General features: G+C 34.0%; 1 protein-coding gene across 3 annotated transcripts in view; it reads right to left on the bottom strand.

Annotated features, from left to right (window-relative positions):
• The window catches only part of SMC5 (structural maintenance of chromosomes 5), a 39,386-nt gene extending 16,154 nt beyond the window's left edge, over positions 1 to 23,232 (bottom strand). The window contains exons 1-21 of one of the 3 annotated variants that reach the window (XM_029271085.2): positions 23,045 to 23,232; positions 22,613 to 22,790; positions 22,373 to 22,526; positions 21,434 to 21,507; positions 13,870 to 14,019; positions 13,676 to 13,780; positions 13,364 to 13,509; positions 12,168 to 12,279; positions 11,787 to 11,942; positions 8,799 to 8,920; positions 8,561 to 8,705; positions 8,416 to 8,481; positions 7,893 to 8,021; positions 7,702 to 7,797; positions 7,380 to 7,545; positions 7,125 to 7,273; positions 6,905 to 6,968; positions 6,687 to 6,811; positions 6,434 to 6,511; positions 1,997 to 2,069; positions 1,813 to 1,916 (exon numbers count right to left, since the gene is read on the bottom strand). In XM_029271085.2, coding sequence (XP_029126918.1) covers positions 1,813 to 1,916; positions 1,997 to 2,069; positions 6,434 to 6,511; positions 6,687 to 6,811; positions 6,905 to 6,968; positions 7,125 to 7,273; positions 7,380 to 7,545; positions 7,702 to 7,797; positions 7,893 to 8,021; positions 8,416 to 8,481; positions 8,561 to 8,705; positions 8,799 to 8,920; positions 11,787 to 11,942; positions 12,168 to 12,279; positions 13,364 to 13,509; positions 13,676 to 13,780; positions 13,870 to 14,019; positions 21,434 to 21,507; positions 22,373 to 22,526; positions 22,613 to 22,790; positions 23,045 to 23,085 — 2,433 coding nt within the window. In that variant the 5' untranslated portion in view covers positions 23,086 to 23,232. Of the gene's footprint in view, positions 1 to 1,812; positions 1,917 to 1,996; positions 2,070 to 6,433; positions 6,512 to 6,686; positions 6,812 to 6,904; positions 6,969 to 7,124; positions 7,274 to 7,379; positions 7,546 to 7,701; positions 7,801 to 7,892; positions 8,022 to 8,415; positions 8,482 to 8,560; positions 8,706 to 8,798; positions 8,921 to 11,786; positions 11,943 to 12,167; positions 12,280 to 13,363; positions 13,510 to 13,675; positions 13,781 to 13,869; positions 14,020 to 21,433; positions 21,508 to 22,372; positions 22,527 to 22,612; positions 22,791 to 23,044 lie in introns of all 3 variants that reach the window. The other 2 variants (XM_020357089.3, XM_020357090.3) reach the window with 2 other exon arrangements.
• Positions 23,233 to 23,856: the final 624 nt, after the last annotated feature.

Raw genomic sequence — 23,856 nt, 5'->3', positions numbered from 1 at the left:
CAAGGGTATAGGTCTTTTGTCGCAGCTCTTGATAGCACAAATATCCCAAGGAATTTTCAAGAGACACTCCAACAACCTGAATGGGCAACAATTATAATAGAAGTCTAGCCTTGGTTAAAAATGGCACGTGGGAAATCACCACTCTACTGGAAGGGAAGAAATCGATTGGATGCAAGTGGATATTCTCTATCAAATACAATGTCAATAGTAGTATAAACCGGTAAGCTCGACTGGTGGCAAAAGGGTTTACCCAATCATATGGAGTGGACTACAAAGAGACTTTTGCAACACTGGCCAAACTCAATTCAATTCGAGTCATACTCACTTTAGCTGTAAATTTAGATTGGCCACTCTATCAACTAAACATCAAGAATGCCTTCCTAAACGGTGAACTAGAAGAAGAAGTCTATATGCAAATTCGCCCGAGACTTGAGTCATCGAGAACCTCAAGCATGGTGTTTATGTATCACAAAAGAAATATACATTGGACTGGACTTACTTCAAGAAACCGACATGCTTGGATGCAGGGCAGCCAATACTCCCATTGAACCGGAAAAGAGAAGTGAAGAAGAAAGTCCACCAACTGATAAAGATAGATATCAAAGCCTAGTTGGGAAGCTAATCTACCCAACTCAAACTAGGCCCGACATTGGTTTTGCTGTGAGCTTAGCTAGTCGTTATACATCTAATCCAATTGAGGCCCACATGAAAAAAGTGAACAGAATCCTCCAATATCTAAAAGGTACACCAGGTCGAGGGCTTTACTTCAAAAAGAACTCAAACAGAGGCATTGAAGTCTATATTGACTCGGATTGGGCAGGATGCCCCTCTGATAGGAAATCAACTACAGACTATTGCTCCTTTGTGTGCGGAAACATGGTGACTTGGAGAAGTAAGAAGCAACCTGGGTAGCAAGGAGTAGTGCAGAAGCTGAATTCAAAGCTATAGCTCAAGGTATCTGTGAAGGAATCTGGCTTAAGAGGATGCTGGATGAAATCAGAATTCCCATCAATTACACTATGAGGATATTATGTGACAACAAAGCTGCCATAAGCATTGCAAAGAACCCAATCCACCATGATAGGACAAAGCACGTGGAGATTGACGAACACTTCATTAAAGAAAAAATTGACCACGATATTATAAGTGTTGACCATGTTCCATCATGCAGACAAACAGCAGACATCCTGACAAAGGCTCTTCCAAAGAACACATATGAAAACATTAGATCCAATCTGGGTATGATAGACATCTACCACCCAGATTGAGGGGGAGTGTTGGAGATCAGCGCATATCAATCAAAATCTATTGGAGATCAGCACATATCAAACAGAATCATTCAATTCTGATTTTTACAACCCATAATAGGATTTAATGCTAATAAGATCAATTTTATTTCCCCTCCTTTAATTATTTAGATACAACATTTATAGGGAGAATTATTTCCCTGATTTTCAGCAATAGATTAGTGTGCAAATTTATTCCCTTGTATTCTATTTATACCACCTTTGTATTTTTCCCAAATCAGAAAAATATACATCATATTTTTCCGCACAGTGATATGCGCATAGACTAAATCTCTAACACAGCTAGATGGGAACAATTGTTTTCCAAGTGATATATAGACTTAACCTAAGTTACGCTAAGTTTATAATTTAATTTTGCGAGACCTGTCATCACTTTAAATATTTAATGCAAACTGATGCTTTTGTATCTACATGGTTCAACATCTAGCTCTTTAAACATGCAATGAACCCAATATGTAGTCATTTCCAAGAACCATCAGGTGTAATTTGAGTCTCTAACACAAACCTCAAGAAATTCCTTCTTTAGCTCAGGTGTAAGCCGAGCAATTGATTTAGCATACTTCAATGAATCTGTAAGCTTTTCTCTACAATTCTCGGATTCTTTCTTACCTGAACAAATAAAATATACAAATCAGCCGCATATATGCAGCTTGCAAAATATAGAAATTAAAAAACAAATAGTTTCTCACAGTTATCTAAGTGCAATGATGCTTGGAGGGCAAAATTCTCATGCTGCTTTAGATTGGTCTCCATTTCTCCAATCTAAGAAAATTAAAAATGAAAATATAAGAGAAAAAGGGATGCAGAGACATAGATAGAATGAATACAGAAAAGATAAGAATCGAAACCAGATTCTACAAAAAAAACAGCAACCAAAGTTGGCATGTGCTAGCCCTATGAAATTTATATCTCATTATTATGCTTCTTTTAGATCTTTTATTTGCTTTTGGTTCAAATGATTATTCTCAAATTAAATTTTGGGAGCGATGCAAAACCCTTGGCCAAGGGGCCTACTACTCAAGCTATGGCAAGGAGAATTCATGAAGGATGGGCCAACATGGAGGATGGTGGGCCTAAGCTTTTACTGGGGAGACTTCTTAGGATTTTATTTTTTTTCATATATGATTTTGAATAATGTTTAGATACATATTTTGGGTCTTGTATTTTGGACCCTTAGGACTAGTGGCTAGGGTATTATATAGCCAATATTGGGCTTGTTAGTTGTCTTTTTATTTTAGGAATTATTGTATAGGTATTTTTGGCTTTGTATATAGGAGCCATGTAGTATAGGACCTAGAAGAGCTTAGGAAAGATTCATGTAACTTACAATTTAATTTAACACACATTTAGAGTGAATTAGGAAGCCATGTGCACATGGAGCACATGGAGCGCCTAATTCAACCTAAATGCATCTTAAATCAAATTTAAGTGCATGAATCTAGAAGCATGGGACGTATGGATTGTGAGGAACTGGCCAAGCCATTTGAATTTGAATTTCAAATTCAAATTGTGGCGCCAAGCTTCCTTAACTTAACAAGCCATTGGTCACCTAGACTTCTATATAAGCTCTTCACCCTTCATTTTGCATTCACTTTTGAGATTTATGAGAGCATTGTTTCTGCAGAATTCTCTCTTCCAAAAGTCCCTAAGTTTTGTGGAGAATTTCCTCCTTGAAAGCTCCAACAAGGAAACCTTCCTTGTGGTGTTTGATTACTCTTGATTGCTTCAATCCGTGGAGCTTCCATTGCTGCACCAATCTCTTCTTGTTCTTCTTTGTTTGATCTGAATTTGTTCATCAAGTGAAACAAGGGAAACATAAGCTTGGACGTGTGGTTCTTGAAGAGGATCATCCATCATTTCTCTCCAAGGATTGCATCAAGGAGGGATGCTTAATCAGGCGATATTCCTCTTTCTGGTACTTATACTAGAATCTCTCTAATTTTCACAATTCTATAATTCCATTTTATTTTTCAGCTGATTCTACTATCTAGTATATTTTTGACCTTTATAGAAAATAGCAAGATAGGGAACTTTCTGGGTTACGGTATCTTTTGGTCTTGATGGGTTCAATCCATATTCCATCATACCTAGACCAGATGATTTGGTTTGTTGACACTTTAGGTATATTTTATCAAAGAATTTACTTGCAGCTCCTCACCTCATCTCCAAGCATTGACTGTTGCTCCCTCAAAGGTCAAATCTTTTGTTGTGATTATTTTTTTTGAAGATTGAGTTAGTCCCATGGATCTCCAAAAGATCCTATGGATTAATTAGAGGCTTTGGGGCACCAACATAGATGCTAAAAGGCTTTAGTGCTGTTCTCAATTTGCAGTTGTTTGGTTGGAAAGAAATGCAAAAGAAAAAATTATTGGTTTAGTGTTGGCTCTAATGTTCAATTGGGATCGAGAAGTTAGTTTCTTTGGGTTCTGAAGCTAATTGTCTGATGAGACTCGAGCCCAATGCAGTGACTGATTAAGGAAACAGTAGTGCAGCAGTTAAATCATGGCCCCAAGATATGGAAGTTATATTCCAGGAAGTGGGAAAATGGGATATGGATACAGGTGGAGACAGTTATGAAGAGTAAAAATTAAGTGGGGGCCCTAGAAGCAAAGGAAGAGTGCAAAGACGTTACTGATGGAGGGGGGTAATTTGGTTAATGGGAATCAGCCTTAGGCTTTGGCAGGAAGTTGGCATCCATCCACAGCTTCTTGGGATCTTCCTATTCATTTTTTTCTCATAAATATTATGCTTTATATAGTAACCAGAGAAACTAAGAATTGAAAGAAAAAGTTTATCTGATACTGATTTTCTGAGTCTCTAAATACAGAGTTCAGGTTTATATATTACAGAGATCAAAGACAGTTTTGTAACTGCTCCTAACAGAATCTCAATGTATTTCACCACTCCACCGAAAATTCACTCTGTCCTGTTCCATACTTCAGTTTGGTAGTTTCCACCATCTGTCCGAGGTTGAGGCCTGCGATTTAAGGGCAAACTAAAATGGCCACCTATACACTCTCGGGTGTGTATGGAGTTAAACCATTTTAAGGGTTGTTTGGTACTCGTAAAGTTTAGTTTCTCAAGAATCTGAAGTTGAAAGTAGTTTCGTATGTTTGGTTTATTATTTAAAAATAACATTCTAAAGAAACATTGCTTCCTAGAAATCTTTTAAGCATAAGTTTCCCACAAAATTGTTCCCATGTAAAATTACCGAGTTAAAAGAAAAGTTTTATTGCAGTTAAAATATCACATTACCTTTATTCACTAATTTAATATAGTAAAAATCTTTGATTCTCAAGTAACATATAAATGCTTCCAAGAACATTTATAACCAACCAAAATGATTTTAATCATTCCTAGGAATTATGAATCCCATGATTTAGGAATTATAAATCCTAGACAAGAAAAAACTTCTCATGTACCAAATGACCCCTAATATTCTTACAAAGATATACACAACTTTAAAATGGGACAGATTCAAGGAAGATTATAAAGCGATTTAGTGGGCTTGAAATACAGAATCCATGAGTTGGCAGCACTTCAACAGGTAAGGTTCATCAGTGTTAGAATATCTTACCCTTGATTATCTTTTGTATTGTGTATAGCTTTTGTGAAAGCCTTTTTTTTTTTTTTTGTATTTATCTGACACTAAAGGAGTCCTAAGTTGTAGCCTTTTAAGGCCTCTGTTATACACACACACACAAAGATCAGCTGAATGTCTAAGTAAAACCTTTCAACTTTTCTCAAAGTAAAACCTTGGCTTCAACATGGTAGGAGAAACTCACTGCCACAATTGTCTTCAAATCATGTGACCCCTCTTATTCATCAATTGAGCCATGGTAGTGCATCACTCCTCAATTGATCTGTAGTGAAAACCAAAACTCCATTCTCATGAGGGGTTGGTGCTGCTATAGAGAGGGTTGTTCAGGCATCAGGGTGGCAAATTCACTGTCAGTGAATATACCTAAGAGGGTGGTATGGCAATGGCATTTTAGTAATACCTTTTATAACACGATATTATATTTATAATGTAATTATTTATTTAAAAAATATATATTGTAAATTATACCTTAATTTAAGTTTTGTACTTGTTTTATTTTATAATTTAACTATACATAATGTTAAAATTAATATAGTATAACAAAGTTAAACCAACTCAACCTTGTCCATATATTTTCAGATTTCGTTGGGTTGAGTTTGGGCTTTAAACAATGGCCCAGACAAAAATCCTTGTCGCATTTGGGCAAGGATAAGCCCGACCCAACCCATGCTCACCCCTAAATGCTAGTGTCATGTTTGAAAAGAAGGATCACTAGTGTATATTTATGGTCTGAGACTCAGAATCCAAATGCACTGATTGCTATTAAGGGCCCATTAGTTCAATAGGTATAATCCCAAGTTATAAAAAGTATACTCCAGAAAAGGGAAAAATGAACATGTGAAGAGATGGTTAAGCCAAGTGGAAATTCAGAGGGGCACAGAAGCAACGGAAGATGGAAGGTGGTACTGAAGACTGCAGGGATTCCATTGAGGGAGGGAGAGTAATTAGATTCCTGGGAATCAGCTGACCTTAGGCTTGGGCAGGAAGTTTGCATCCATCCACTGCTTCTTGTGATCTTTCTAATTTTTTGGTCTTAATTATTCTGTTTGATCTCATTTTCTACTGGTATACTTTGTTTTTTAAAATTCGATCTCAATATAATATGCTTTTATATCACTATTTTTGGGGTCTGTATCATGGTCTTTAACTGGTGGTCTTTGGCATGTTGTGTCTAGTTCTCAGCATTTTTTGTTTTCTTTTTCATTTTTTTCTTTGTTTAGTTTTTTTAGGATGCCTTACCGTCTTGCTTTTCTATCTCCCCTTTCATTTTTAATAAAATATATGTTTATCATAAAGAAAACAAATGATTAGGTTATCAAAAAATTAGAACTAATAAATAATGGCCAACAAGCTTTAATGTAGGATGATAATTCATTGCTTGAACTTCTTAGAGTTAGAGGTAATATTGGTAGCCAAAGAATTAGAAGTTTAAAAGTAATTGATAAAGTTACTTCTACATAGATGAGTAATAAAAAGTTACATGTATTGTGTACCAACATCGGCATCATAAAAGTTCTTTCATTACCTTTGCATCAAATTCAACAAAAGACATACGTTGTTCAATAAAAATCCGTCTGTAACTCACAGCTTTAACAAGAAGATCCTGTAAAAAATAGGATGAAGATCAACAGCATATAAACCATATCCTTGGAGGAGGGAAGAGTTAAGAAAGCAAATAACAAAAACAAGAAATAAAAATAGAAAATATTTTCTCAATAGTAAACATGCACTGGCCTGCAAATAACAAGATTTTAAGAGAAAGAATGGAGTTAAATTACCTTAATTTTCATTGCATTATGGAATCGCTGAATGTTACATTTGTTAGCCTGATCAACAAGCTTTAATATCTCGGTATCTGTATCATCCCTTTCCTCCATCAATTTTAATAACTTTTTCTTTTGATCTGAAGGTCAAAACAAGATGTTCATTTTAGAATATCAAGGTAAAATTTTAACCAAAAGCTTTCAAATCCTTCAACATAGCATATTCTACTCACCAATACGGCTAATAATGGCTTTACGTTTTTTATGCTCATTCTGTACTTCAATACTAATGCGCTCCTAAAAAATCAAGAATGAATAATATTTCAAACTTTAGTTAAAACACGAATTTAACCCAAATTAAGATAAATTCAAAGCTTTAAAATATTCCACACATGACACTAGAACTGAGAAATAAGTACATTGAAGTCAAAATATAAATATTTAGCAGCTTACCCACTGTTTACGAAGATTAGCAGCTTCATTTAATAAGCTTCTTTCCTCATCTTGAAACCTTTTAACACTTTCCTCCAAATGAGTGATGACTTCTTCAAGCTCCCTTTGCCGGGAACTCAGCTTCTCAATTTCTCCAACATCCGAATCATCTAAAATGTACAACAAAAAGAAAAAGGGATGGTAATCAAAAACAAAAAATTAAAACTAGACTTCATCATCTGTACATTGATTAAATGCAGTTTCAGAGTGGCATACTATTCAACAGAAGATGTGGGCGTTCCACTTGTTGAACTACCGCTGATACATGGTTTCCATATCTAGACTTGGACCAATGATAGTGATTTTCAGGTGTCCATAAATCAAAAATTCCCAATTTTGGGACCTCATCAGCCTTCTGATCGGTTTCTTTGGATCCAATATACTGAAATGATCAAATGAATGCAATTAGGGGGAAAAAATGTATAAATAGTAATTAAAATACATAAAGAAACATCCACAAACACATTAGCTTGAAGAGTCTTTCAAACAATCAAAAAATTTAAATTGCAAATCTACAGAGTAAGCAACAGGGGCATACCGAATTATCTAGATTAAACTGGCTAATCAAAACCTCCTTCACTGCAATAGGAGCATCAAAAATTTGATCCATCCGAGAGTAGATACCAAGAGCACGCTTCTGATTAGAATAATAAAATAATAATAATGAGATATTTAGATTGACCAAATGCAAATAGAAAAAAAAAAAAAAGATTTGTCAACCAAGCTTACAGCTTCAGAAATTTCAAAAGGCTCTCTTTGGTGGTCACCATCACCAGTATAATTTAAAACTGGTATATCAAAGAACTGCAGGTGTTTCACCAAAAGATCTCGATCACCAGAATCTTGTGTTATGAAGGACTGGATATGAATCAAAAAAATAAAAACAGAAATCAACAGTGGAGATAATAAAGACCTGTAGAACAATTCTATGCTCCCACCAAAAGAGAGCAGATAAAGAAAAACAGCAGCACCAACCAAAACTTATCAACTTAAATGGTGAAAAAGAAATTGAAAAAAGGATACACATAAAAAGAAAAAAGAAATCATTACATAGTGTCTGCACAGTTAACACCAGAGAAGCTAGTTAAAGAATGGAATGCAGAGCTAAAAACAAATACTCCCGAAAATATTTAAGAAAAGATCAAACATATAACAGAGCCCCAATTTTATTGACGAGTTGAAGAAAATTCAGAAGGTGAATTTTGCAGCAAGAAAATAGAGACCATAATTTAAATAAGATATCTAAGATTACCTTCCAAGTGTAATGAGCCACTTGACCCTCTAGATATGCAGCATGAACCTTATTCGAGACATTCACCTGATATTTCACTCAACAATTTAACAGACTAAGAAAACAGCCCAAAAGGCCATAACCACATGAAATTTTGAACACGTACCTCTACTAAAACAGGACCATAAACCTCCTTATTGAATTCATGCCGATGTTCTTGGACCCATTTATGAGCTTGAAAAATTTTTTCAGCACCTGATCGTTGCAATACAATCAAACTGTTTGCACTTTTATTATTCATTTCATTCAACCTGCAAATTTGACAATATAGAGATATATCAAATATATGAATTTGCATCAGTAACCAATGCAAAAGTGAACTTCAGCATTATGCTAACTTCTACCTGTCTTTAATCTGTGCCATTGATGACTTCTTATGATTTATTTCACTTTCTGCTTGTGACTTGCTCAGCCTCACTTGAGTAGCAGAATGATCCAATTCCACAATTTCAGCTTTTAGTCTTTGCTGGTGGGGAAAAATCACTTTAATATCAGAGTGCAAAATCAAACAAAAACACATTTTTGCAGTGCATAATATCAAGTTAGTAACTGTTGAACAAGAGAGCATAGGATAAATTCCGTGTGTTTAGAGCACAGTGGAGCTATTGAATTTATAATAAAGAGTACAAAAGACAGAATATTCAGTTGCCTATTTTTGGATAGTTACATAAATATAGAATCAATCTAATTAATCCTATTATACACAGTTACTATATTTACATGATTCTAACAGTAACAAATATTCAGAGCAAAATGCAACAGAACATGACTAGAAAACTGGCTAATGCTTAACAGCATTTGAGATTGCAAATATAAATGTAGTAACAAGTTAAATAGATTTTAAAAAAAAAAATCATTTTGGCAGCATGGATATAGAGACTTTGGATATAAACTGCCAGAATTTCATTCAAGACAGTGAGGATACTGTGAGACTGATAGACATTCAATGTATTACAGTATTAAAGACATAATAGTTAACTGTTAATATTCGCTTATGCTGTTGTTGTTCAGTTATTCAGCCAGATACATTTTGTAACTAATCTTTCCTCTGTAACTGATGGCAGAGTCAGCAGTAATAGCTATAAATATGTGTACCTTTACAATTTCTATGTAATGAATCATTTTATCACACTCAGTAATGTACCTCTTGCATTCTTTGGAATCATTTTCTCTAATTTCTATTATGGTATCATGAGCTTCTAAACTCACGATCCAACCATTGCTTCCTCACCTCTGAATTCAAATGGAGACTTACAAGGAAGAGTAGCATGACGTGTGGAACCACAACTCAGCCCAAGATAACCATAAGACCCAGCACTTGGGTTGTTAGAAGGCAAAGCACCAAAAGTTTGTCTATAGACAGAAATTGGTAAGTTTGGATTCACCATCAGATTGTGGATGGTAAAAAAAAAAACTCATGCAAGAGACTTTGGAGAAACAGCACTTTCCAAAATTGACTCAAGAGAGCATCCCTATCTGTGAGGATCTTAAACTCAAGTGCCAACTTGTGCCTCAATATGTGTGTGTCAGAAATCAATCCCTAAATTTCAGGAGAATCGCAACAGCTCATTAATTAGAAGGATTGCAGTAAATTATAATATTCTTTATTTCACCCCTGTAATTTTGGGATTCCTAATTAGTAATTACTTTAGATTGTGTTTGGATGAGGTCTTTTAAAAATTCAGAGAATTTGTATTACTTTAATTTTAATTTCCATCATTCATTAAATATTTGGTTTGGATAAATCAATTCAAATTTCTTAAGTTTTAAATTCTTACCTTGGATAGGTAATTTAATTTCCAAAAATTGAAAGGATTAAACTTTAGAGTTTAGAGAATCTGTTCTCCTAGTAATAAAGAGGAAATGAAAATTGGACTATCTTAATGACACTAATGCAAACCCACCACAAAATGATTCCACTTACAGTAGTTAGGATGCTGAAAATTCCATCATCATGGATTGGTTGATTAATTCAATGGATCTCAAAATCGAACCTTTTTTGCAAGACTGTCTATGAAATATGGACAACAGTCCAAGAGATGTCCTTAGATCTCCAAAATTCTTCACAATACTTGAAAATAAGGTTTGTCGTATGCAATACTCAACAAGCTATCAAATTTGTCACTGATTACTTCAATAAATTGACCAAAATATGGCCAAAAAAGGATCAACTCTAAGTAGTTCATTGGAAATATTCTGAAAATAAAAAATACTGTATGATCAAATTTTAGAAAAGGGAGGAGTTTTATATTTTCTTGAGGGACTTAACAAAGAGTTGGATGAAGTTTGGGGACAAATCATTTGCATTAAATCACTACCATCACTAAAATAAGCATTTGCAATGGTTCGAAAGAGAAGAAAGATGAAGAAAGGTAATGTTGGATTTTAGTCCAGCCACTGAAGACAACATAAACCATACATGCCCTATATGATGGTTGTTAATGGATGTGTGAAGAAATAAATGTTAACATGGATGTGAGCCACACAACTGACACAAGAAATCACAAGATACAAAATGATGGTATATGAGGAAATATTGATGTGGCACCGATTTAGGAAAAGATTAAAAATTGGTTACCATGGTTTTTAAACATACAAAGGTCACTTGAAGCACCACCGAGGAGAGTCCATTGCATGGTTTCTAGTCCTGTGAAAAGGGGAAGGGAGACCCAAATGCCCCTTTGGTAGGAGTCTCATAGTGAATAATATTGCTAAGTATTAGGTCTTTAACCCAGTCCAATGGCATTTTGTGATTCATTAAGTCAACTTCACTCGGTGGGATGAGGATTTGTTGCTTACTTGCTTTATGTTGAGAAATAGGCATCACCCAATCATGTATAAATTGATAGAAGTGAGCATTAATTATGTTGTGAAAGGAGAAATCTTGTGCTTATATTTTCTAGATGTGTTTACATATAACATCCTTCATTATTACCATCATCGTCATAACCTCGGTTGCTACAAAATATCACAATGTTTTTGGCCATTTGTCAACGATAATGATATCAATGCAACCATGTAGCACCGACACATGCTAGTGGTGAACTAATATCATCACAACAATAAATCACCATTGTAAGTTCACACCCCACAAACAACAGATGGCAATGTATTGTCACAGCACAAATGTGCCAAGTGGATGTAAACATTCTTGAGATTACAAAAACAAAATATTAAATTTCAGTCACTTAGGACCTTGTGTCTTGAAAGTCCCAGACAACAAAAAGCCTTTAAGGGCTTTAGCTTATAGCATGGTATTTATAGTGATAATGTATGAAAAACATTTTAAACAAAAATGTGAATGATATAATTAAGGACATAAGAATGCTTACAAGCTCATCCTTAGGAGCTACATAAGGGACCATCTCCTCAAGTTCAAGTTCAGCAATAGCAAGTTCCTCCCTAGCTTTTACAAGTTTTTGTTGTTGAGTTTCTTCCTGCCTCCTCAACTCTTCCATTTCTGTGTACTTACCCCGTAATTCCACATCCTACAAAGTGATAACAATGAATTAAAATCACACATAACTCTAAATTATCCAACAGGATACAAGATAAACCCACAAGCACAATACCAGAAAAATTGAGTTTTCACTGTCATAGTGCCAAATAACATCACAAGAGAAGAAAATGCATGGATGAAAAGGAAGACATTTTACTTTTCATTAAATTATTAAAAAAAAAAAGGGTACAACAAGTAAATAGGGAAAATTTACCAATTTGTTCTCCTCCTCCATAAGTTCCATTCGCTTCTTGGCATTATCATTTATATGGCTGCTAACCTTTTTGCATTTTGCATCTAATGCAGCCTTCTCTTCCTTTTGTTTCCTGCTATGCCATGAAGAATAAGATAGATTTATAATTTCTAAAAAAGAATAAGAAATATTATAGATTTATAATTTCTAAAAAAGAATAAGAAATATTTTCTTTTCTTGGCTAGAGTTTGTGTAAATTCCAAAAGGCTAAAAAGCTTTTGCATTTGTGTATCAAGCAACTTACTAAGTGTTTAATCAAAAGTCAATATATGCAACCTTCTCATCCAGCAATTCAAATTATTAAGGGAATTTATGGCCCAGCTTTTTTTCACTTAAAAGTAACTTTTAAGTTGAAGCTAAAAATAAGAACTTAAAAAAAGTGCTTTTTTCTTAAATTCAATCATTTTTTTAGCTCAAAAGGAACTTTAAGCCATAAGTTATTTAGTATTTTCAAAAAAAAAATAAACTTCAAATGTATTTAAACTAGTTATCTAGTTCAATGAAAAAGTATATCTATAAAATAAAAATATTATGTAAAATTATTTTAATAATAATAAAAACAAATAAAAATATTGGAGAATAAATATTGAAATGTTAATTTTTTAAAATGTCAAATATTACTTAATTAATAAAATTTTATTTTAATGATGATTTGCAAATAATATATAAAATATCAATTAAGGAAATTTAAATTTTAATTATAAATGATAAATTATTTAACTCATTCCATATTATTCAATAATATTCTTAAAGTAAAAAATTGTGCAAACAAAATTTAATTATACAAAAAATATTCACACAAAAAAGTATTATATATGTAAAACACTCAATGAAATAATAAACTCTTCATGCGATTATATCCAACATATTTTATTTTTTCAAAATATTTCTAACTAGCAATCAAAAGAAATGGAAAAAATAAAATAAAATATTAAAAAAAAGTACTATTGCTAGGGGGAAAATAGTTAACAACAGTTTTTAGAGAGCAAGAGTTTTTAAACCCACAACAAAATAGAATAAAATGCATGCCAATAGCAACAAGTGAGACTCGAAGTGATGTACTCACACAAAAAAACTCGGTCAAAGAATAAGAGAACAAAAATCCAAACAGTTGAGTATATATGTATAGATGTAACTAGTAAGAAAGACAACCATACATAATGGGTTCTTTAAGTTCATTTAATAACTTCGCAGCTTCTTCCAATGCCTTTGCGGCATCATTCTCACGCTCCTTAGCTTCCCGGTATTCTGCCTGCTTCATATCATACCTCAGCCAAGGCAGTTTCTTTTTCATTGATTCAGCCTGCATAAAAAGATATAGCCGTTCTTTTTTAATTAAAATATCATCAGGGCATGAATATCAGAAAACCTCCTAACATGAGAAAAGTAAGATCGAGCTTGGCATATTAGAAAAAAAGAAGAAAACATCATAATAAATGGCTCAACGCTGGCATAAGATATTCTGAAACCTTGGTAAGAAGTTCATCTCTTTGACGAACACGTTCAACATCAGTCTCTAATTCAGCATTTCGTTCCCTCAACTGTCTTAAAGTTCCTTCATTTTTCTCCAGAGACTGAAACGGTATTTAGTAAAGTAATGCTCAAGTGTACAGGCAATAAAGTTTTAGGAGATCGTCAAAATCCATTCTTCGGGTGAACCTACCAACTCAATATGCTTCAATGTACGACTTTTATCAACTAGTGCTCGATGTTGCTCTGGAAGCTGTGGATCACCAACAGCCTTCTCGGTCTCTTCCAGAAGTTGAACAGGAGTTAACTTCGCAAACTCACAGACTCTGTCTTGCGGTAAAAACTACAAAAGCCAAGGATTCCAAACAATTATTTAGTTAAGAGAAAAAGGAAAGTAATAACACAAGTTACAGCCTAAATTTGAACTTCACTGCAGACATAACACCTATATTCAGATAAATAAAGCAATTATGGGGGAATACACTAATGAGGGATGATAGCAAGAAAAAAAGCAGATAATTCACAGATAAACTGGGATTAAAGGGATGATTAAACGTTGGTTTTTATTGAGAAAAAGAAATATAATTCAGAGTTTAATTTTGGAGAGAAAGGGAAGGGAGGGTAGAATTTTCATTAAAAACAAATATTCTCTAATTTAATAATTTTTTAAAATAAAAGAAATATAACATAAACTTAATGTCCTAATCTCTTGATTATTTTTATAAATATTATTATGTAACTTTCTTGATTTCAAAATAAAAAAATCTGCCCTACCTTCCAATCCCTCCAAAACCCAACTCCCAAACAAACCCAAGGGAAACAAAATATGCACACATTAAAAATGGTATATAAACTCAAGAGATTCTTCCAATCCCTTCACATGCCAAAAAAGAAAAGAAATCTCCCAAAAACAACCAAATGACATTCAAGTTTCTGTAAGCCAGTCTAAGTTACAAGATCAAAAGAAAAAACAAGCTTGATGGTAAGAAATAAATGAAGATACTCTCATATTATACAATTCTAATATTTTACACAACCCCTTTGTTTCTTTATATCTTTTGCAAAAAAAAATGCAAAAAAATGCTCTAGGAAATGTCCATCTTCAACACAGATGTTGATGACAATCCCATAAAGCTGTAAAACATGCATGAAAATCCTGAAAGAAATAAAACCTAAACAAATCAGCATTCCACATATAAATATTTCTGAAAGAAATAGACCTCCAATTAGCAGAGTCTAAAAAGGCAAGTTGGAAGGGATCATAACTGAATTTTTATGGTAATAACAACCAACTAACTAATAATGTGATGGCTAGTAGTCAGGAGCAAAGGTTAGAACTGTAACAAGGATAAAATGGGAGGTAGACACTGGGAACTGCATCTAAATAGTAATTGGAAGTTGGGAGATAACTGACTATCTCAAATACTCACAGTGTGTTTGTTTTATCGTTTCAACACTATTTAACAGGGTTTTTCCACTTTCCAAAGCAGAAACGTAGAAGCAAGAGGGGGGATGGATTGATGTTCAGTTGGATGGAACGTAAAAACAAACACACACTTAGTGTAATCATCTTGTGGCTCATTCTTTACCTATTCTCGTCTATCACCCCACTGGTGCAGGATCAGAATTAGAAATTAATCAATAAAATTTCAGTTTCTAATATTCTTCCATATACCACTTCGATCAATTTCACCTGCTATCCCCCACATCCTCTCTCTTACTCTAGACATGGATAATTTTGTCTAATTTTCAAAAAAACTATTTCTTGGCAGTAAATGCTAGTATAGTGTTGGATAGGAATCCCAAAATTTATGGGATATTATTATGTTGCAGAATTTCAGGGATTAGGATCTACAATTTATTCTTTATTGCTGTTACTGATTTATAGGGATTCCTATTTAATTATAGGAATTGCCTATTATTTGTTTCCTTTTTTATTTCCTTGTTTTACCTATTTATGTACCAGACCAATCATTTGAATAAAATAAGAATGATTTCTTCTGCTTCTGATAATATGGTATCAGAGCCAACTCTTCTCATCATAGATGAAAACTCAATACAGTTTCATGGCTGATGCGCCACCACACAACCATCCACACCAGAAAATATTTCTCCTTCCAATAGAAACCTAAACAACCCAGCCCATATGGCTTCATCCTTCCAACCTATTGACCTAAGCCCCTCAATTCAAATAACCCAACACAAATTAAATGGGTTAAACTTTCGAGAATGGTACCAGTCGGTCCTTCTTGTCATCAAATGGAAAGGAAAAATGGGCTATCTTACAGGGACTTCTGTAGCTCCACCAATGATTGGTCCTTCCTACAGTAACTGGGATGCAGAGAACTCCATTGTCATGGCTTAGTTGATAAACTCAATGGAACTTAATTGGCAAAACATACCTTTTCTGCAAAACTACCCATGAAATATGGACCACTATTCAGGAGATGTACTCAGACCTCCAAAACTCTGCCCAATGCTTTGAAATAAGGTCAGCTTTGCGTAATACTCAACAAGGTAACAAATCTGTAATTGACTATTTTAATATGTTGGTAGAGTTATGGCAAGAAATGGACTTATTCTATGCTGTTTCATGGAAATGTTCTGAGGATAAATTGTTGTATGACCAAATGCTGGAAAAAGAGAGGGTATTTGATTTCCTCCGAGGACTTACAAAAGAATTAGATGAAGTTAGGGGACGGATCCTTGGCCTCAAACCACTACCATCTCTCAAGGAAGCCTTTTCCATGGTTAGAAGAGAAGAAAGTAGGAGGAAAGTGATGCTGCAAAACAATCCTACAATTGAGGATCATCATCTAAACTCAACTCTTGTATCTCGGAAAAATGATCTAAAGACTATCTATCCTAAAGAGGCCAAGATATAGTGTGATCATTGCCAAAAACCTTACCACACCAAGGAGACATGCTGGCTCATTCATGGAAAACCCGCAGATTGGAAACCTAGAAGTCAGCGCAAAGCTGCTACCTCTGTTAATGTTGTTGAATCTTCTGCAAATTTAAAGAAGCAATGTTCTACTATTTTTTCTAATGAGCAAATGGATATGCTAAAGAACCTACTCTCTCAACTCAAACCTGAAGCTTTTGCATCAGCAAACTCTACAACAAACATTGCTCACAAAGGTAATGGTCAATTTTCTTTCTTGTCTAGAAACAAAAATACAGGAGAATGGATCCTAGATTCCGGAGCTATTGACCATATGACAGGGTCATTTGCTGACTTTACGTCATACAAGAAAGCTGATAAAGGTGTCACTATTACAGTAGCTGACAGTAATTCATCAATGGTAGCTGGTACCGGTGACTTAAACCTGTCAGGACTAAAACTAAAATCTTTCCTTTATGTTCCTGAATTAAAATACAGTCTGATATCTGCCAGTATATTGACTAAAGATCTAAATTGTGCCATAGTTTTTTACCCTTCTCACTGTATTTTTCAGGATTTGTCTTCGGGGATGATGATTGGCAATGCTAAGGAACACAATGGTCTGTACTTTGTTTCTAATTCACCATCAAAGTCAGATTCTTCTCAAACCACCTCCCTGTCAACCGTGTCAGTTTCAAATGTTTTTCTATGCCACAACCGTCTTGGTCACCCTAATTTCAATTATTTAAAACACTTGTATCTAGATTTATTCATCAATAAAAATATTTCTTCTTTTACCTGTGAACATTGCATTCTTGCAAAACAATCTCGAACTAATTATCCCTCTCATCCCTATCAACCATCACAACCCTTCCACCTCATTCATAGTGACATATGGGGTCCTTCTCGAATTCCTAACATAAATGGAGCCAGATGGTTTATCACCTTTATAGATGACCACACTCGTATGTGTTGGGTGTACCACTTGAAAGAAAAATCTGAAGCTAACACAACCTTTAAACAGTTTCATAAACTTGTCACCAATATTTTTGGCTCATCAATTCACATCCTTCGTACTAATAATGGGGCGGGAATACTTCTCTAATGATCTTAATGGTTACCTACAGGCAGTGGCAGATCTTCTTGGGGACTAGGGGGAGCCACGGCTCCCCCAAATTTTTCTATAAAAAAAATTATATATATTTAATATTATATTTATATAATTATTTTATAAAATAATTAGTGAATGATAATAAATTTTTGAGATTTTATTATCATGTATATTCAATTTGAGTAAAAAAAATGAGGAATATTTTTTTAATTAATAAAAATTTTAATTTATATATAAAAAATTTAATTTGGCACCTCCAAAATTTTAATCTAAGTTCCGCCACTGCCTACAGGAACATGGCATATTCCATCAAAGTTCTTGCAACCATACCCCGCAACAAAACGGGGTTGCTAAAAGAAAAAATTGGCACATTTTGGAGGTTGCTCGTTCTCTTATATTCACCACAAATGTCCCCAACCATTTTTTAGGAGAAGCTATGTTAACTGCTACCTATCTAATAAATCGTCTTCCCTCCAAACCTCTCCAATTTTTAACCCCTCTTAACTGTCTAAAAGGTTTTTTCCTTCAGTCAGAATGTTGGAGTCTATTCAACCAAAAATATTCGGGTCTACAGTCTTTGTTCATAACTCAAGTCCTACAAGAGGAAAACTAGATCTAAAATCTCATAAATGCATATTCCTTGGCTATTCTCCCACACAAAAAGGGTACAAATGTTATTGCCCAAAATCCAAAAGGTTCTACATATCATGTGATACCACTTTTCTTGAAAATCAACCTTTCTTTCACAATGATTCATTTCAGGGGGAGAATATGATTGAACCTCATCATTGGGATCCTTCCATCTCTCTTCCAATTTCTCTTCCTTTACCTGAAACTATACAAAAAGAATCCAAAACAAAATCTAAACAAATAACCAGTCAAGGGGGAGAATTAGAAAAGAGGACTCAAAATGAGTTCAAATTTTTCCAAAATTCTACACTAGGAGACATAATGTTCCTTTGCAAGGTCAATCTTCAAACCTGGAGCCAAATCATGTGGAAGCAATAGACTGAAACACTAAAGGTAATTGTGCAATTGAAAATCTTAATGTTGAAAATGATACTATAGATGAATTTGACTTGCCTATTGCCTTACGGAAAGGAGTTAGATCTTGTAAAAAGCATTCTATATCAAATTTCCTTACATATTCTAACCTATCTCCGAGATATAAAGCTTTTGTTACAGAATTGGATAGTGTTCAAATCCCAAACACTGTCTTTGATGCTCTAAAAGACGAAAAATGGAGAGCTGTTGTCCTAGAGGAAATGGCTGCACTAGAAGAAAATAAGACCTAGGATATTGTCAAGCTTCCCAAGGACAAAAAAGTTGTGGGCTACAGATGAATATTTACCACAAAAATGGGTGCATAAGGGAAGATAGATAGATATAAGGCGAGGCTAGTGGCCCAAGGCTATACCCAAACCCATGGTATAGATTATGAAGAAACATTTGCACCAGTTGCAAAACTTAATTCAATTAGAATTCTCATTTCTCTTGCAGCAAATTTGGATTGGAAACTACACCAATTAGATGTGAAGAATGCTTTCTTGAATAGAAAGTTGGAGGAGGAAGTTTATATGAAATTGCCCCCTGGATTTGAAGGAGAAAAGAATGATGTTGTGTGCAGGTTAAATAAGTCCTTGTATGGACTGAAACAGTCCCCAAGGGCCTGGTTCACAAGATTCAGCACTACTATGAAACAACTTGGCTATGTTCAAAGCCAAGCAGACCACACCCTTTTTGTAAAAAAATCCAAAAATGAAAGAAGGGCTATTCTTATTGTCTATGTACATGACATGGTAATCACAGGTGATGACAATCAAGAAATTGACAATCTCAAAAGTTGTTTGCAAGCAGAATTCAAGGTTAAAGATCTTGAGCAGCTTCAATACTTTCTTGGGATGGAAATAGCTAGAAGCAAGACAGGTATTTTCATCTCACAAAGGAAGTACACTCTTGATTTGCATTGAGAAACAAGGAAACTAGGGTGTAGACCTGCAACAACTCCCCTAGACCGAAATTGGAAGCACAAGATTATTGAAGATGATCCTCGAGTTGAGAGGGAGAGATATCAACGCCTTGTAGGAAAACTAATCTACCTATCTCTCACTAGACCAGATATTGCCTACAATGTTAGTGTGGTCAGTCAATTTATGCATTCTCCTAGGAAGAGGCATTTGGATGCTGTAAATCAGATTCTTCGTTATCTCAAAAGTACTCCTGGAAAGGGATTACTATTCAAAAAAAATGAACACAGAAGTGTAGAGTGTTTTGCAAATGCTGATTGGGCAGGTTAGTTGAAGATTCAAAGTCTACCACAGGATATTGTACAAAAGTATGGGGAAACTTAGTGACATGGAGAAGTAAAAAACAATCAGTTGTTGCAAGAAGCAGTGCAGAGGCTGAATATAGAGCAATTGCTCAAGGAGTTTGTGAATTGATTTGGATAAAAAGATTACTACATGATTTATTTATTCCCTTTCAAGAGCCTGTGAAACTATACAGTGATAGCAAGTCAGCCATCAACATAGTACATAACCCAGTGCAACATGACAGGATGAAACATGTAAAAATTGACAGAAACTTCATCAAGTCAGAAATGGAAAATGGTACATTTTCTCTGCATTATGTTCCAACCAAATTACAAAAAGCAGTCCTACTGACAAAGGCTTTGTTGAAGTCAGATTTTGAGTCTAATATTAGCAAGCTGGGAATGACTAGCATCTATTCACCAGCTTGAAGGGGAGTGTTGGATAGGAATCCCAAAATTTATGGGATATTATTATGTTGCAGAATTTCAGGGATTAGGATCTACAATTTATTCTTTATTGTTGTTACTGATTTATAGGGATTCCTATTTAATTATAGGAATTGCCTATTATTTGTTTCCTTTTTTATTTCCCTGTTTTACCTATTTATGTACTAGACCAATCATTTGAATAACATAAGAAGAATGATTTCTTTTGCTTCTGATAATATATAGTAAAAAATTAAAAAGGCCCCCCTAAGTTCAAGGTTGTAATCCAGTCAATTACAAATCACAAGACCTATTGCTACTGATTATTTTAAAAATTAAAATCATTGCTGAAGAATGAATATATCTATTAAAGTTGGAAGAAATGTTAACTTGTTCAGAGGCAGATGAAAATAAGGTAAAGGAGGACATCTACTATGGGCCCTCTTTTTATACAGTTTATTAGAAAAATGCGCCATTATCTATAAAAAAAATTCTAAAAATTCTATCATAATTGGATAAGTTGTTCTTAAAAGAAAGCAAAAATTAAAATAAAAAAATAAAATTTAAAAAAAAAAAACACTTGGGTATATCTTAGAAGTTAGAAAGTGTAGAATTTGGAGAAAAAATGTTACATCACAAAGGTGTTGTTATTCAGACATGCCCTTATTTGCATTAAATCAAAATAGAACAAATCTTAAAAACTTAATTATATTGATGATAATAAGTTTATGTCAACCTCATGCCCAATAAAAGGAAAAAAGTTAGATGAAAACAAAGGTAAAAAGAGCTTCTACAATACTTATGCTCCAATATGCATAAGTTTATGAAAATACTAAAACATAAATCTTGCATGTCTAGACATTGGTCTTAAGTTGAACAGTGCTGAGTGGACTCATCTTCCAAACTCGTAAAACTCAAGATAATAATGCAATAAAAGGGCATAAAACAAGAAAGATTGTAGATTTCTAGAATATTAAAAAAAAAAAGATGAATTAAAATGTCATGATTGCAGAACATATGCGTACTTGAGTCAAATTATTGACTTGTATGTTAAACCTATGAATGGTTTCAGCCACATCTTTTTTAGGCACCACGTTTCCTGAAATGAACACATTAACAGGTCACATAATTATTTGATCAAAACACTTTGAAGTTTTTCTTGAATACTTAAAACTGCTGTATTTTATTTGCCATTTACTTGAGAAATTTTTTCCTCTGCTGCATAAACATGCATAGAAATTCTCGACACATAAAACTGAGATATAGGGAAAAAGTTCAAAGTTTAAGCTCTTAGGAAGCAGATTTGTGAGGAATATATATATAATTTAGGAGAACGAAGGCACACCAAAAGATACAAATATTCCATTATAGCCATATTGACTAAATAATCGAAAAGATTGCTCATTGCCCCAGAAATTTGAAATCCTTGTTAATACAAAAAACCTTCATAAATAATAACAAACAAACAAAGACTACTGTTTGATAGAAGGACCAACTAAAGACCCTATGCTCATTAAAAAGCCACAAGATATTGTTCCACAAAGAGGTGACTGCCCTGAAGAGCAGAAATAAATTTCATCCTGTTTTAGAACTATACCCGTACACTTGGGAAAAAAAATGGATGAAACTAACCCAGTTTCATGTAAAATAAATCTATCAAGACGCCAAGACATCCTATGTTCGTAACCATTCCTCCAAAAAAGCAAGTTGTACTGATTCAGAAGATGGTTTTAAAAGGAAGCTATGTTCAGGTGAACATGTGAATAAAATAATGAACACAATACAAAGCAGCCAGCAGAGCTTTTAATGTTAAAACCATACCTTGTTTTCAGATTCCATAACCAACCAATTTTAACTTTTAACCATCTTCTATTGCAGTTAATATCATAATCAAGAGACTTAATTACAGTCAAAATAATACTAGCATTAAATAAAATTAGACATCTAGAGTATTAAAACCCCACCATTGAACAACCACTCAGACTTGTTATTAGTATTAATTTTACGCATAACCGAAATGCGTTCGTCTTTATGGTCCCCTCTCAAGGTGATCTTAATGTAGCCTGATTCTTCTCCCCGCTTCACATATGCCCCAATACTCGTAGCACGCCCAAGCAACTGCAATAAACAAGGTCATCAAACAATGCAGTTGAAAAACACCCATCTTAAGAAGCCTGTTCAAGCGCCAAATAACTCAAACAAACCTGGGGCTCTCCACAGAGGCCAAGAGCAATAGCACACACAAGCGAACTCTTACCAGAACCATTGGGCCCAATTACAAGATTCAATCGAGGCCCAGGCTTGCATTTTAAGTAATCAAATGTCATGAAATTACAAAGCTCGATCTCAAGGATATTTCCAGGCATATAATCATCATCCCCCCTGAAACAAAGTTTCAACCATCAGCTCTAAAATCACAACACAACACAACAACCCGTTCATCATTGTCAAAAAGAGTGTGATGCATCATTTCAAAAGTTGAGAATGAAAAATTCACTTCAATTCCCTCAAATAGCGACTATCGCGTTGCGTCGACGAACGATGCTAGGGTTTACTAACGTGCAGATATCGCTGAAATCGCGAGGAAGCAAATTAACGAACAAAAAGATGAGTCGACACAACGATCGATTACTAACCTAGTGATTCTGGGGCGCTTAGGGGCGCGAGATTCCCCCATTCGTTATGCTCTTTGAAAGTGAACGGCTTCGACTTTGATTATTGATTAGGGCTAAGGGTTCGACGAGAATATTTGAGAGAGTGAGAGAGAGAGCATTTGGCGCCAAGTAATGCCTCTGATATAATTCTTGCTTTTCACAATTTCACACGTTGTCCTTTAAGTTTAAGCAGTAACGCAGCTCTAACAAGCCCAAGTAGAAATAAGTAAATGGGTAAATGAATGGTCATTTACCATTTATCAACACGAAGTAATTGAATTTTTGTCTCTCGGTTTTTTATATATAGAAAAATATTTTATTTTTATTATTTTGTTGTAAATGTTTTCAATTCATTCAAGATTATTTTTTATGAAAGCTATTTGAGGTGTTAAAATAATATTATTTTAATCTGTTTAAATACACTTATTTAAAACTGAATTCAACTAAATTATAAAAATTAAATTATTTTGAGAAAAAAAAATCCAACCAATCAAATCACTTTTAATAAAGTAATTCTATTCGATTTAATTTAATTTGTTAGTAAATATTTTGCGTAAATTTTATTATTATTTTAATTCATAAAATTCATAAAATATAAAAAAATTATTTATAATAAATTTAAGGCTAAATACCTATTTTGGTCCCTTATAATCTTTTTTTGTTTCAATGTAATCTCACTTATATTTTTTGTCTCAATTTGGTCCCAAACTAATTAATTGGTTTTAATTTAGTCCCTAATAAATTAATTGGTTTCAATGTGGGACTTCCGTCCAAATTTCTTTAACGGAGTTAAC

The sequence above is a fragment of the Cajanus cajan genome, chromosome 10 (assembly GCF_000230855.2).
Source record: "Cajanus cajan strain Asha chromosome 10, NIPB_CcT2T_4, whole genome shotgun sequence".
Classification (NCBI taxonomy): Eukaryota; Viridiplantae; Streptophyta; class Magnoliopsida; order Fabales; family Fabaceae; genus Cajanus; species Cajanus cajan.
The sequence above is the reverse complement of the archived record's forward strand: the minus strand, read 5'-3'. Positions and strand labels throughout refer to the sequence as shown.